This window comes from Hylobates moloch, unplaced genomic scaffold (assembly GCF_009828535.3).
Source record: "Hylobates moloch isolate HMO894 unplaced genomic scaffold, HMol_V3 SCAFFOLD_11, whole genome shotgun sequence".
NCBI classification, from domain to species: Eukaryota; Metazoa; Chordata; class Mammalia; order Primates; family Hylobatidae; genus Hylobates; species Hylobates moloch.
The window spans coordinates 90,315,952-90,329,190 of NW_026652286.1; the positions used below are offsets into that span (position 1 = coordinate 90,315,952).

At 53.3% G+C, this 13,239-nt stretch overlaps 1 protein-coding gene across 1 annotated transcript in view; it reads right to left on the minus strand.

The window, feature by feature from the left end:
* Positions 1 to 13,239, minus strand: part of DSCAML1 (DS cell adhesion molecule like 1) — a 385,406-nt gene that overhangs the window by 96,434 nt on the left and 275,733 nt on the right. Inside the window, exons 5-6 of the mRNA XM_032167536.2 lie at positions 5,547 to 5,825; positions 1,863 to 2,138 (exon numbers count right to left, since the gene is read on the minus strand). Coding sequence (XP_032023427.1) covers positions 1,863 to 2,138; positions 5,547 to 5,825 — 555 coding nt within the window. The remainder of the gene's footprint in view (positions 1 to 1,862; positions 2,139 to 5,546; positions 5,826 to 13,239) is intronic.

Below are 13,239 nucleotides of genomic sequence, written 5' to 3' on the forward strand. Positions count from 1 at the left end.
CACGGGGCCTTAAGTCTGAGGCTGAAAGTGCACAGAGGCAGAGGCAGTGAGGAGTCTTGGCCGGGGCTTAAGTCTTGGCTAACAGAATAACCTTGGACAAGACAATTAACCGCTGTGCCCTGGCTTCCTCACGTGGAACACGGGGATGTAATTATTAACCCTGGCCATCCTTCCGCACAGGATTGTTGAAAGGGATTAAAATAGGCATTAAGTACTTTAAAAGTAGGCCAGCCACGGTTGCTTATGCCTGTAATCTCAGCACTCTGGGAGGCTGAGATGTGAGGATTGCTTGAACCCAGGAGTTTGAGACCAGTCTGGGCAATATAGGGAGACCATGTCTCTAGAAAAAATGTAAAAAAATAGCCAGGTGTGGTGGCACATGCCTGTAGTCCCACCTACTCAGGAGCTGAGGCAGGAGGATTGCTTGAGCTCAGGAGTTTGAGGCCGCAGTGAGCTATGATTGCATCACTGCACTCCAGCCTGGGCAACAGAGCAATGAGACCCTGTCTCTAAGAAACAGAAACAAGAAACAAAAAGGGATACAAATGTTTGTCTGGTCGGGGTGAGGAATGGACTTAGGTTCCTGGGTGCCTCACACCTTCAAGGAGTGCGGACCCACAGGCTGTGACGGGGACACCTGGGGAGGATCCCATACCTGTGGGGCTTGCTTGGGTTTGGCTGGCATCTTTGTAACGACAAATCCTTGGAAGGAACAGAATTGTGTTGTGCTTGTTTTGGTGGCAATGAAGGAGGAGGTGGGGAACCATTAAACTTGTTTGTAAGGACAGGGTTTCTGCCAGCCCCCGCTGCTTCTTTGTACAAATGAGAAAGTGGTGCCTCCTCTGTGTGGGCACAGCCCAGTGCCAGGGCTGATGGGTTGGCAAATGAGGTGCAGGCTGGATTTCCGTCCTCACCTACCCTCTTGGCTGGGCAATGTGTGCAGTGAACAACCTGAACAACCATACACAGAGGTGCTGGGTAAGGAACCCTGGGTGGTGGCAGCTTTAAAGGAGGAGAGAGAGAAACAAACAAACAGGTAAAAACCCAGGATGCTGGTGAGACACAGGGCCTGCCTTGAAGAGGTCTCAGGCAGGGAGAGGAATTACAAGTCTAGAGGTCATTGGCACTCTCCCAGCCTCTGAAGACTCCTCTAATACTGAAATTCTAGTAATTTCCGAGGGCAGAGACAGTATAGTATGATGGTTAAGAGACTTGAGCTCAAATCTCTGCTCTGTCCCCTGGGAAGAGCTGTGTGACCTCAGCCAAGTGACCAAAGCTGCAGTTTCCTCAACAGCAAAATGGGTAACATCATTAAAAAAAAAAAAAAAAAAGCCTCCGCCCAGGCAGGAGGATCGCTTCACCCCAGTTCAAGACCAGCCTGAGCAACATAGTGAGACTCCGTCTCTACAAAATAATAATAATAATAATAATAATAATAATAATAATAATAATAATATAATAATAATAATAAATACGTAAACAATTAGCCAGGTGAACACAATAACCTTGGACATCAGCATGGTGCAAGGTGGTCCCTGCCTGTAGTCCCAGCTGCTTGGGAGGCTGAGGTGGGAGGATTACTTGAGCCAGGGAGGTTGAGGCTGCAGTGAGCTGTGATCGCACCACTGTTCTCCAGCCTGAGAGACAGAGTGGGACCCTGCCTCAAAAAAGAAAAAAAGATGAAAAAGATTTAAATATAAAAAAGGGCCTCCACACAGGGCCCTTAGGGTGAGATGGTGCACCGGCCTGGTGTGTAGTGAGCGCTGGTTTAATGCCTCCTGGCATTGCTCCCACCTCAGCAGTAGGGAGGGCGTGAGCTCGGCAGCCCTGAACCTGCCCTGTGTCCTGGCGCCCCAGCTCACCCTCGAGTGCAATGATGGCAAAGTCCTGGGCGGTCTGGGCCTTGCGGGTGGCGAAGCACTGGTAGGCCCCGGAATGGCTCTTCTGGGCCGAGGTGATGAGCAGCGTCTCATTGCTGAGCCCGCGGATGGAGATGGCCTCGTCGGGCAGCACCAGCTCCGTGTTGCGATACCAGCGGATGGTGAACTCCGGGGAGCCCGTCAGGGCGCAGGAGAGGATGACCGTGCTGCCAATGCCGGTCTTCAGCTTCTTTGGTGTCAGGGTCACATGAAGGGGATCTGGGCCGGGCCAGGGAGACGTGAGGGGAAATGGGAGGGAGGAAAGAACAGAAAAAGGGCTTACTGTGAGTGGAGTGTAGCTGGGGGTAGTTAGGGGTCACAAAAGGCCCAGGTTCTGCCTCCAGACCCCTTTTGTGTGGACTGGGACTGGGGAATTCCTCACTCTAGTCCTCAGTTTACTCATTTGTTAAATAGCAGGCTCAGACTGAGGGATCTCTTGGTACTTGTTGTTCTGATGGCCTGTGCTCCCCTAAAATGTGTCTCTGTGCCCGGTGAGAGTGTGAGGCTCCCTCTGGCTCACTGAGGAGGGCAGAGACTTGACTGACTCGTCATCCTCCCCGCCACCCACCTCAGAAACTGGGGGGGCCACCCTTGGCCCAGCAGGCTGTCTCCCATACTTGCAGAGATAACACATTGCTATGTGCTGCCGGTCTGATTTCCTCTAGATGGATCTGTGGACCCCCTGCTCGGCATCACCCCGCTGCAGCCCTGGAGCTCTCAACCTGGATCCACGCGGCAGCACCTTCCTGCCTCCCCCCAGCTGTCCTCCATGCTGCAGCCAGCCACTTGCTGCTCAGAACTTCCATGACTCCAATTCCCCATGGCATTTGAGGCCCTCAAGGCCCTAAGGGCCAGACTCTAGGGGTTCAAAGGGGTTCCGTTGTCACCAAAGCCATAAGTCTTTAGAGCACCAGCAACCTGCCTGCGATTTCTGCATACCCTGAGCTGTTTCTGGCCCCAGGGCCTCATCTAGACCATTCTGTGCCTAATTCTTACTCATCCTTTGCATGGTGTCTCCTCTTTCAGGAAGCCTTCCTGGACATCACTCCCCCTCCCAGGTTGGGCTAAGGATCCCTCCTTTAGCCCCCACTGTGTATAACTCACACCACACTGAGCACCCTGTCTCTTCATCACCTCTTTTATGTCTGTCTCCCTTTCCCTCTGGACTGTGGGCCACTTGAGAGCAGGGTGACATCTCTCAGCTTCATAGGCCTACCATGACCTGAGTCATTACTGATGGTCTAACTGGCTTAGCAAGCCATTTACAAGCTCCAAACTGACCTCTCCTTGATCTCTATGGGCTAGGGGTTCTGTATGGGGGCTCAGGCTCCCTGTATAGCTTGGTACCCCAAGTGAGGAAGCCTGCAGGAGAGAGGAAGATTGCAAGCTCATGTGGGCCAGGTGCAGCCAAAGCATACATGACTGCATGCTTGCTTCTCCCTACTCGTTTCCCAGAGCCTCTGCCTCCTCTCCAGGAAATGTCAGTGCACATTGAGGCAGGTGGCCTCCTGCTCATCCCAGTCGCCCCCCGGAGCTCCCAGTGCTCTGCCAGCCACTGTCTCCTCACTGCTCCTGTGTGGGCTTGGTGCAGGTTGGGTGGGGGGCTTCGTGGAGGAGTAGGGGGTATGGAAAGCATTGCTTTCCTCTCCATGAACCTGGCAGAGAGAGGCTGTAGAGAGGCTGGAAGATGGAGAAAAGTCACGTTGATTCCCCTTGAACCTTGGTGGTCCAAACAAGCCTGCTGTGGGGAGGGGTAGGGGGCTGGGGATCAGAGAAGATGCATTCAGGGTCAGTGTGGGAGTGTACACATCTGGAGGTGGTGACTTGCTGTACACCTGTGAGAGTGTACTTGGATATGGGCATGTTCCTGTGAAGGGATTGTGTAGCTGTGCATGGGTATGGGCACCATATACGTGTGCATGTGTACATGGGGAGGCGGGCAGGTGCATTTTCAACATGTGTGCCTGTGTCTGTGTGTCTCCGCTTGCCTGCATACACTGGTGCAGGAGCTGTGAACACTGCATTTACCTACAGGAAGGTTTGCTAATTTTCCAAGGATTTGAGGGTGTGTTGCCCTTCTGACCTATTTGGGGAGAGAGAGAGAGAGATAGACAGAGAGTATGTGTAGAGTAGGAAGGTGGGAAGGAGGTGAAGGTAATATTGGAATAAACTTTTTCAGACAGTGCTTAGGGCAGGAAGGGAGGTGTCAATCCTGATCCTCTGTCTGCTCTGCTGTCCAGGGCTTGTTTGTACGAGAGGAACCCCCAGGTCCCTGAAGTAGGGCTTCCAGCGTTTTAGCCTAAGCATTTGCACCATGCACTACCATCCCAGAGCATTTCTTGGGGCTCTTTCTGTTCTTCCACCTTGAGAATGAATTTGTGTTGGGGGGGCGCTCTTCTGGGCACTGTAGATAAACACACTTCAACTCTCAAGACTCTGTTGACTGTGAGGAAGGAGACTCAGCCCTTATCTGGGCTGGGGGGAGTCAGACACTAGGCCCGGGAGTGGGCTCTGCTGTGGTTCTCTGGTCAGACTGAGGGTCTGCAGCCCTGCTGCCCTATGCTCACAATGAATGGGAGGTGGGAGGAGAGTTTCTTTGGTCAACCAGGATGAGACATGGGATTACCTCTGGACATTCTCTTTCCACTGTGCACGTTGAATAACCCTCAAGATGCTGTTAGTAATGACAGCCTCATTCCTGTCTCATGAGGCATGGCATTTCCTCAAGGGTCTCCAGATCCCAGCCCCACTGCAGCCTAGAGAGCAGGGAACTCAGAGAGTCAGACTCTTGACGCTGGAGCTAGAAGGAACCTCTTCATTTCACAGATGGGAACCTTGAGGCTGTGTCACACAAGAGTGGACAGAGGTGGCGTAGGGGGAAAGGGGTGAGCTGGGCTTCACAAATCTGCATCCAGAGTGCTTTCCAGGGCATTCGCCCATCTGCTTCTACCCTCTTGGCCTGCCTTGGGGGCTCCTCAGCAGCAGGGGTATGCTAAGGCCACCTGCTCTCCACACCAGCTCCTTGGACCCCTAGAAGGGGCAGGAGGAGGAATAGGAAGGAACCAGGGTTGACATCCAGCTGGAAGGTCCCAGCAGAGATGATTTGCTTGTTTATGGCCAGTTTCTGATCTGATTAATCAGTGCCCCTTTCAATGATTGTTAAACATCCTGAATGTCACTCTAGGATTGGGATGTATGTCCTCTCTAGTGGATTGACAGCTGCCTTGCTTCCCTTAGTTCAGACCCTACCTCCCTACAAGCCCGGAAGCCCTGCCCCCATGGCGAGCATATCACCATCACCCTCCTCATCCCACTGGAGCCTCATGACCTCTGGGAGATAGGCTGGGACCACTTTCCCATTTTACAGAGAACGGCACTGAGCTGATGGTCATGGTTATGTGATTTGCCCAAAGTCAGTTACTATCTGCTAATGCCAGAAACAAAAGGCAGGCCTCCTGATTTCAAGCCAAGGGCTTTTCCAGGATACCAGACTGCCTTCCCCAGTCAGCCAGGGTTATTCCCAGGACTTGGTCAGAGACAGGTCCAGCTGTCGGCCACACCCCTCTCCCGACCCCTGAGGTGCTCTCAAAGGTTACTGGGGCTGCAGAAGGGGCTTGCCTGACTCACCAATGACCATGAGGATGCCTGTGGCCTCTGCCGAACCGAAGGTGTTGGTGACCTCACAAATGTAGGTGCCGCTGTCCTCGGTCCGCAAGTCACTGATGGTCAGCCCTGTGATGCGCTTGGTCCAGCGGCTGTCAGCCGGGAGGGGCCGGCCATCCTTGAGCCAGCGGATGGCCGGGATAGGGTAGCCCGAGGCGGTGCAGGGCAGCTCCACAGTGTGGCCGGCCCACACTTCCTGGGAGTGGAAGCCATCCAGGATGGTGGGGATCGACTCAGCAGGGTCTGGAAGGCAGAGAGGGTCGGCAGCCCTGGGAGGGAAGGCAAGCACCCAGACAGCAGCCTGCTGCCCATTGGCGCCCATACCGAGCAGCTTCCAGGGCGGCTCCAGAGGAACATTTCAGGGAGGGTGCACTGTGTCTTCTGTGCTCAGGCCAGACCAAGCCCCAGAAAACTTTGACTGGGATTCCCAGCAGGGGCTGGGAGGAGGAGAGGATATGACGGAGTTCGGGACTAGAGTGACAGACAGAGAGACAGATGGAAGAAGGGGGAAGACAGCAAGATGTGCAGGGAGGGAGAGGGTGTGCATGAGAACTCCTTTCCCACGGAGAGTCCCTGGGTTCTTTTTTTTTTTTTTTGAGATGGAGTCTCGATCACTCTGTCACCCAGGCTGGAGGGCAGTGGTGTGATCTTGGCTCACTGCAACCTCCACCTCCCAGGTTCAAGCAATTCTCCTGTCTCAGCCTCCCAAGTAGCTGGGCCTACAGGCACGCACCACCACACCCGGCTATTTTTTGTACTTTTAGTAGAGACAGGGTTTCACCATGTTGGCCAGGCTGGTCTCGAACTCCTGACCTCGGGCGATCCGCCTGCCTTGGCCTCCCGAAATGCTGGGATTACAGGCCTGAGCCACCACGCCCAGCTGTGTCCCTGGATTCTGGCCCAGGCTCTAGAGCAGTGATGTGTCATGACGTCTCAAGTTTGCAATTCATGGTAAGTAACTCTCTGGGCCTACTGGGAGATGGGAGGACGATCTATCTGTTCCTGCTCTGTCTTCTCCTGCCTGCATTCTGGACAGACTCAGAAATGACCAGTGCATTTCCGTCAGAGCCTAGAAGGATTCAGAAGCCCCACTGGTCACCTGTGACAATCCTCTATTTTGCATTCAGAAACCAAGAGAAACCAGCAACTATGAGACCTGTGGCCTGAAGCTGCAGAAAACCATAGCGCCTGCGGGCAGGATTCTGTGTGCAATGCCCAGGCATTTCTGAGTGGTGTCCTGTCGGCCCTCTCAGGCTCGTTCCCACCGTCCAAGGCCTCTCCGGGTTTCCTGCCCCTGGAGGACCTCCTCCTGTTTTAAACCTCCCCAAGATGCCCCTCACCTATACAACACACCTCCGCTGCTTATCCTGAATGCCAAGGCCTTCTATGGTCTGGGCCAACAAGTCGGCCTGGCCTGCTTACTGTCCCCAGTCTCCATGGAACCCTGCAGTGGTGTGCTGGGTCACCTGGATGCCCAGCCAGCCTGCTCTGCCTGGCCAGCTCCTACTCATCTTTCACAAACCAGCTTAAATGTCACCTCTTCTGGATGCCTCCCCCAGGCCACTCTCAGTGACTCCCACAGATTTTTCTTTTTCTTTCATTTTATTTTAGAATAACTCCCCATTATTTATTTTTATTTTTATTTTTTTTGAGACAGAGACTCACTCTGTCACCCAGGCTGGAGTGCAGTGGCGTGATCTTGGCTCACTGCAACCTCTGCCTCCTAGGTTCAAGCAATTCTCTGTCTCAGCCTCCCGAGAAGCTGGGATTACAGGCGCCCGCCACCATGCCCAGCTAATTTTTGTATTTTTAGTAGAGACGGAGTTTCACCATCTTGGCCAGGCTGGTCTTGAACTCCTGACCTTGTGATCCACCCGCCTCGGCCTCCCAAAGTGCTAAGATTATAGGCATGAGCAACTGTGCCCAGCTCAGAACTTCCCCTTATTTTTAAAATAAATGTTTTATTAATAGGTCAGGCATAGTAGCTCATGCCTGTAATCCCAGCACTTTGGGAGGCCGAGGTGGGAAGATCGCTTGAGTCCAGGAGTTGGAGACCAGCCTGGGCAACATAGTGAGACCCCATGTCTACCAAACAACCCCCCCCCCACCCACCCACCCACACACACGACTATAGTGCCAGGTGTGGTGGCACAAGCCTGTGGGCCCGGCTACTCAGGAGGCTGAGGTGGGAGGATCAATTGAGCCAGAGATGTGAGGCTACAGTGAGCTATGATTGTGCTACTGTACTCTATCCTGGACAACAGAGCAAGAGCTCGTCTCAAAAATAATGCTAATACTAATACGAATACAAGCTTTAAAAGTGTTTTAACAGATAAAATAGATAATATATGTGAGAGGTGACAGCTGCTGGCAGCCCTCGCAGCCCTCGCTCCCTCTTGGCGCCTCCTCGGCCTCAGCGCCCACTCTGACAGTGCTTGAGGAGCCCTTCAGCCCGCTGCTGCACTGTGGGAGCCCTTCCTGGGATGGCCGAGGCCGGAGCCGGCTCCCTCAGCCTGCGGGGAGGTGTGGAGGGAGAGGCACAGGCGGGAACCGGGGTTGCCCACGGAGCTTGCGGGCCAGCTGGAGTTCCTGGTGGGCGTGGGCTTGGCGGCCCTGCACTCTGAGCGGCCGGCCGGCCCCGGGAAGTAAGAGGCTTAGCACCCGGGCCAGCAGCTGCCGAGGGTGCGCCGGGTCCCCCAGCAGTGCCGGCCCACCGGCGCTGTGCTCGATTTCTCGCCGGGCCTTAGCTGCCTCCCCCCGGGGCGGGGCTCGGGACTTGCAGCCCGCCATGCCTGAGTCTCCCCCGGCCCCCCGCCGGCCGTGGCCTGAGCCTCCCCAACGGGCATGGTGCCTGGTCCCATTGACTGCCCAAGGGCTGAGATGGCAGGCAGCTCCACCTGCGGCCCTGGCGGGAGATCCACTGGGTGAAGCCAGCTGGGCTCCTGAGTCTAGTGGGGACTTGTAGAACCTTTATGTCTAGCTAAGGGATTGTAAACACATCAATCAGCACTCTGTGTCTAGCTCAGGGTTTGTGGATGCACCAATTGGCACTCTGTATCTAGCTAATCTGGTGGGGACTTGGAGAATCTTTATGTCTAGCTAAGGGATTGTGAATGTACCAATCGGCACTCTGTATCTAGCTCAAGGTTTGTAAATGCACCAATCAGCACTCTGTGTCTAGCTCAGGGTTTGTAAATACACCAATGGACACTCTATCTAGCTAATCTAGTGGGGAGGTGGAGAACTTTTGTGTCTAGCTCAGGGATTGTAAACGCACCAATCAGCAACCTGTCAAAACGGACCAATCAGCTCTCTGTAAAACAGACCAATCTGCTCTCTGTAAAATGGACCAATCAGCAGGATGTGGGTGGGGCCAGATAAGGGAATAAAAGCAGGGTGCCTGAGCCAGCAGTGGCAATGTGCTTGGGTCCCCTTCCTGCCGTGGAATCCTTGCTTTTTCGCTCTTTGTGTCCACACTACTTTTATGAGCTATAACACCACGAAGGTCTGCAGCTTCACTCCGGAAACCAGCAAGACCACGAACCCACCAGAAGGATGAAACTCCAAACACATCCAAACATCAGAAGGAAGAAACTTGGGACACGCTGCCTTTAAGAACTGTAACACTCACTGCAAGGGTCCACGGCTTCATTCTTGAAGTCAGTAAGACCAAGAACCCACCAATTACGGACACATACACATACGCACTTGGCAAAACTTCGGAAAGTACAGAAGAGCATATCATAAAGGGAGTCTCCATCTTCCCCACCCTCCTGCCCTCTGCCACCCCACATGACTCTCCAGAGGCAGGCCCCGTCAACACTGCCCCTTACAAGGGCGATCAGCACCCAGAAATTGTGAGCTCCTCAAGGCAGCGTACACTGCTGTATGTCCCCAGGATGCTGAACCATAAATGTCTAGGGAGGATGAATGGGGCACTCAGGCATGGGCAGGCTAGTAGTCTGATTTTTCTGGATAGAAATCCACGCTGCAGAACTGTATAGACTTGTGGAATTATAGGGCTGGCTTAGGGAGCTTGAGGCACGAAGAGATGAGGATGCTGAGACCAGTGATGTACAGGGACCTGCCTGGGATCACAACATGGAGCTAAGATCAGAAGCCAGGTCTCCCCTACCCTTGTTCAGTAAATGGCGTCTGAGATGGAGTAATCTAAAATTCTAAATTTTGCTTAGGAATGGATAGTGGTCCCTTCACTAATGGGAGCTTTCCTCTGCCCTCAGCAATTGCCCTGGAGAGGGGTTGGGGTGAGAATTCTTTCTAGGGGAAAGAATCTCTGTTCTCTTCCCACCTTCCAGTGCGCGTCAGGGGCTGCCTGTGGGCTACAGAAGGAGCCCGGGCTGGGAATCAGGCTCTCCAGGGGCAAGTTCTGCCTATGTCACTGAGAAGCCCTGTGACCTTGGGCGAGTTTTGTGATCTCCTAGAGCGCGAGTTTCCCCACCTGCCCTGGTAGAGGTAATAACATTGCCTCCAGACCTCACAGAGCTGTTGCAGGCAACCAGTGGTATAGGTGTGTGGAAGCGCTTTAGACGCTCAATCCAGCTGCAGATGCGCGGGACAATTACTATCTAGAGCCCATGTGCCCTGCCTGCCAGATTCTGTGGCCTCTTCTCCCACCCCCAACCCGGTGGGAATGGCTGGGATAAACAAACCCAGTGCCAAGGAAGAATTACTCAATGTGACACTTAATTGATGCAAAATACACAAATTCCGTGGCACACTGCAGAATTTACAAGCGGAGGGGCCATCAGGGTGGTGGAGGAAGGGGCGGGGGGAGGGAATTAATCACCGAGGCTCAGGCGTGAAATTAAATTCTGAGGGAAAGAAACCTCTTTCATTACTCCAGAGCAGAAGTAAAATGCTGCGGCGTGTACACGGCGACAGCCCGGGGGGACCGGGCGCTCCTAGCACTGAAGCAGGGCTGGGGGAGACAGATGGTCAGGCTTGAGAAACTGCTGGGGGTGCACTAGAGCTAGGCTAGGCTGGCTGGGGGTCTGAGACGCCCTGGGGAGGCTGCTGGGACCCCCCATAGGCAGCTGAACAGCACTGCTGTGGTTAGGTGGTTAGGGCACCACCAAGAGCATGGCTTCTGCACCTGGCTCTGTCCTTTGTGAGCTGGGGATCTGATTCCAGTACCTCAGCCTCTCTGACCACTGGTCTCCTCCTTTATAACTGCAGATGACAATGCCCATCCCACTGAGTTATTGTGGGGACGGAGTGAGTTAATACACCTGAAAGCACTTGGTAAGCCCTAAAAAAAAGCACCTAGGTGTATGGAATGATTATGATTAGGTTGTATTTTGTGGAGGCACAGACTCTTCTTGCAACTGCCTCTGCAACTTGGAAAATACAGAAAAATGAAAGTTGGAATGTAGTAGGAATAACAGTGTAGCAACAACAGAACAACCATCACTGACAATAATAGTAGCAGCTACTGTCTGTCCAGAGCTTCCTGTGTCAGGCACTAGCTAAGCTTTTTATAGGCAGTATTTATTTATTTATTTATTTTGGAGACAGAGTCTCACTCTGTCGATCAGGCTGGAGTGCAGTGGCATGATCTCACGATCTCGGTTCACTGCAACCTCTGCCTCCCTGGTTCAAGCGATTCTCTGCCTCCGCCTCCCTAGTAGCTGGGATTACAGGTATGCGCCATCACACTCGGCTAATGTTTGTATTTTTAGTAAAGATGGGGTTTTGCCATCTTGGCCAGGCTGGCCTTGAACGCCTATCCTCAAGTGAGCCACCTGCTTTGGCCTCCCAAAGTGCTAGGATTACAGGCCTGAATCACCACGCTTAGCCTTTCTTAATAGGAGATATTCTGTTTCATTCTCACAGCAACCCAGTAGGAGTACATTTTGTTACTCCCATTTTCCGGATGAGGCAGCTGAGGTTTGGAACATTATTTTATGCCAGGCTGCACAACTAGTGAGTGTTGAGGCGGAGATGGAAAGTTTGGCGTAATTCATAACTGCCGTCTTAATAATACACCTCGTTATCTCTCCCCACCCCCAGCAACTTTAGCCCTGAGTGCTGAAGAGACCACAAATGTGGTTCCTGTTCTCATGAACTGACCACCTCCAGTGCACTGCCATTTGTACCATTCTCACCCGCAACAAGCTCCAGGAGCTCTCAGGGGTCCTGGCCTCTAGAGACTGAAACATCTCAGCGGACACTCGTGCCCTGCCTCTCTCTGGGGACTGATCTCCACCCTCAGCTCTGGGGAGTGGATCCCAAGTGCAATGGGGAGGGGCGGGTGAGCCCAAGACGGGCTCTGGGCTCCCCAGTGCCAACCCCCTTAGCACTGCTTGCTTCAGTATCAGTTGCGTTTTTGCCGAGACAAGCAGCTTGCAGATCGCCTTGTCACATCCCATCACATCAGGGCCCCGCGTCACTGCATGTGCCCCCTCCCTGGAGCCCTCTCGCTCGCTTCCTTTGTCTCTGTGCATGTCTCTCCGTTCTGCCTTTCCCCTGCCCCATGCCGATCTCTCTTTGTGCTGGGGCCTCTCTCTTGTCTGGGTACTGTCCCATCTTCATGCCCGCTTTTCTATTTGGGCTTTATCTGTGAGTCTCCTCCCCCTCGCTCCTTCTCCCGGAAGCTGGTGGTGAAAGAGGAGGGGAAGAAGGGCTGGCATGGCCTCCAGTTCAAAGAATGTCTCTTTCTGAGGGACTCTTGCCTAGTGCCCCCAAAAGCTAGAGGCCCACCCAGGAAACTAGAGGATGAAGGGGCCAAATATTCATGGAGGAGAAGGGAGCAGGCCTGCAGGAAGGGGATTCCTGTGTCTTTCCCACATTGCAGGATAAGCATGCAAATGAGATGCAAAACACCATACAAACAAGTCCCTGTCATTTGGGGGTGAGCCCTTTGGAAATTGGGCTGCGGATTCCAAAGTCAAGCCACAAAGATGGGGCCGCACGGAGCAGCCCCGTCCCCTACCCTTATGACAGCATGGTTTCCCTCGGCATTGAGTAATGCCATAAATATTTACTTGGCACCTACTGTGTGTTAGGCGCTGTACAGGGCCAGGCACTGAAGACGCGGGTGAATCGGGAGCCAGGTTGTTGCCCTCCCAGCTCCTGATCTCCTGGCCTAGCCCCACATGTGACAGACAGGTGGAAGGGGTCCTGGAGACAGTCTCTGTGGGTCAGAGCAAAGACCAAACCACCAAACTCAGGGCAGAGCTCTGAGCACCTGAGGCAGACAGAATCAGAGCAGTCACCTAGACTGGTTCCTTTTCCAGAGGCCTAGAGAGGCTTCGAGATTTCATGAGTCCGATCCCAAAAGCCAGGTATTCTGGCTTAGCGTTCATCCCCATTCCAAAAACTCCAATCTCAAGACAGAGATTTTCAACTCACAACCCGCAAACTGTTAGGAGGTTGTGAAATCCATGTGGTGAGTTGTGGTCGGCATTTAGAGAAATCAGAATTAGACAGAATAGAATAGAAAATTCCACAGTGAGATACCATCTCACACCAGTTAGAATGGCCATCATTAAAAAATCAGGAAACAACAGGTGTTGGAGAGGATGTGGAGAAATAGGAACACTTTTACACTGTTGGTGGGACTGTAAACTAGTTCAACCATTGTGGAAGTCAGTGTGGCGATTCCTCAGGGATCTCGAACTGGAAATACCATTTGACC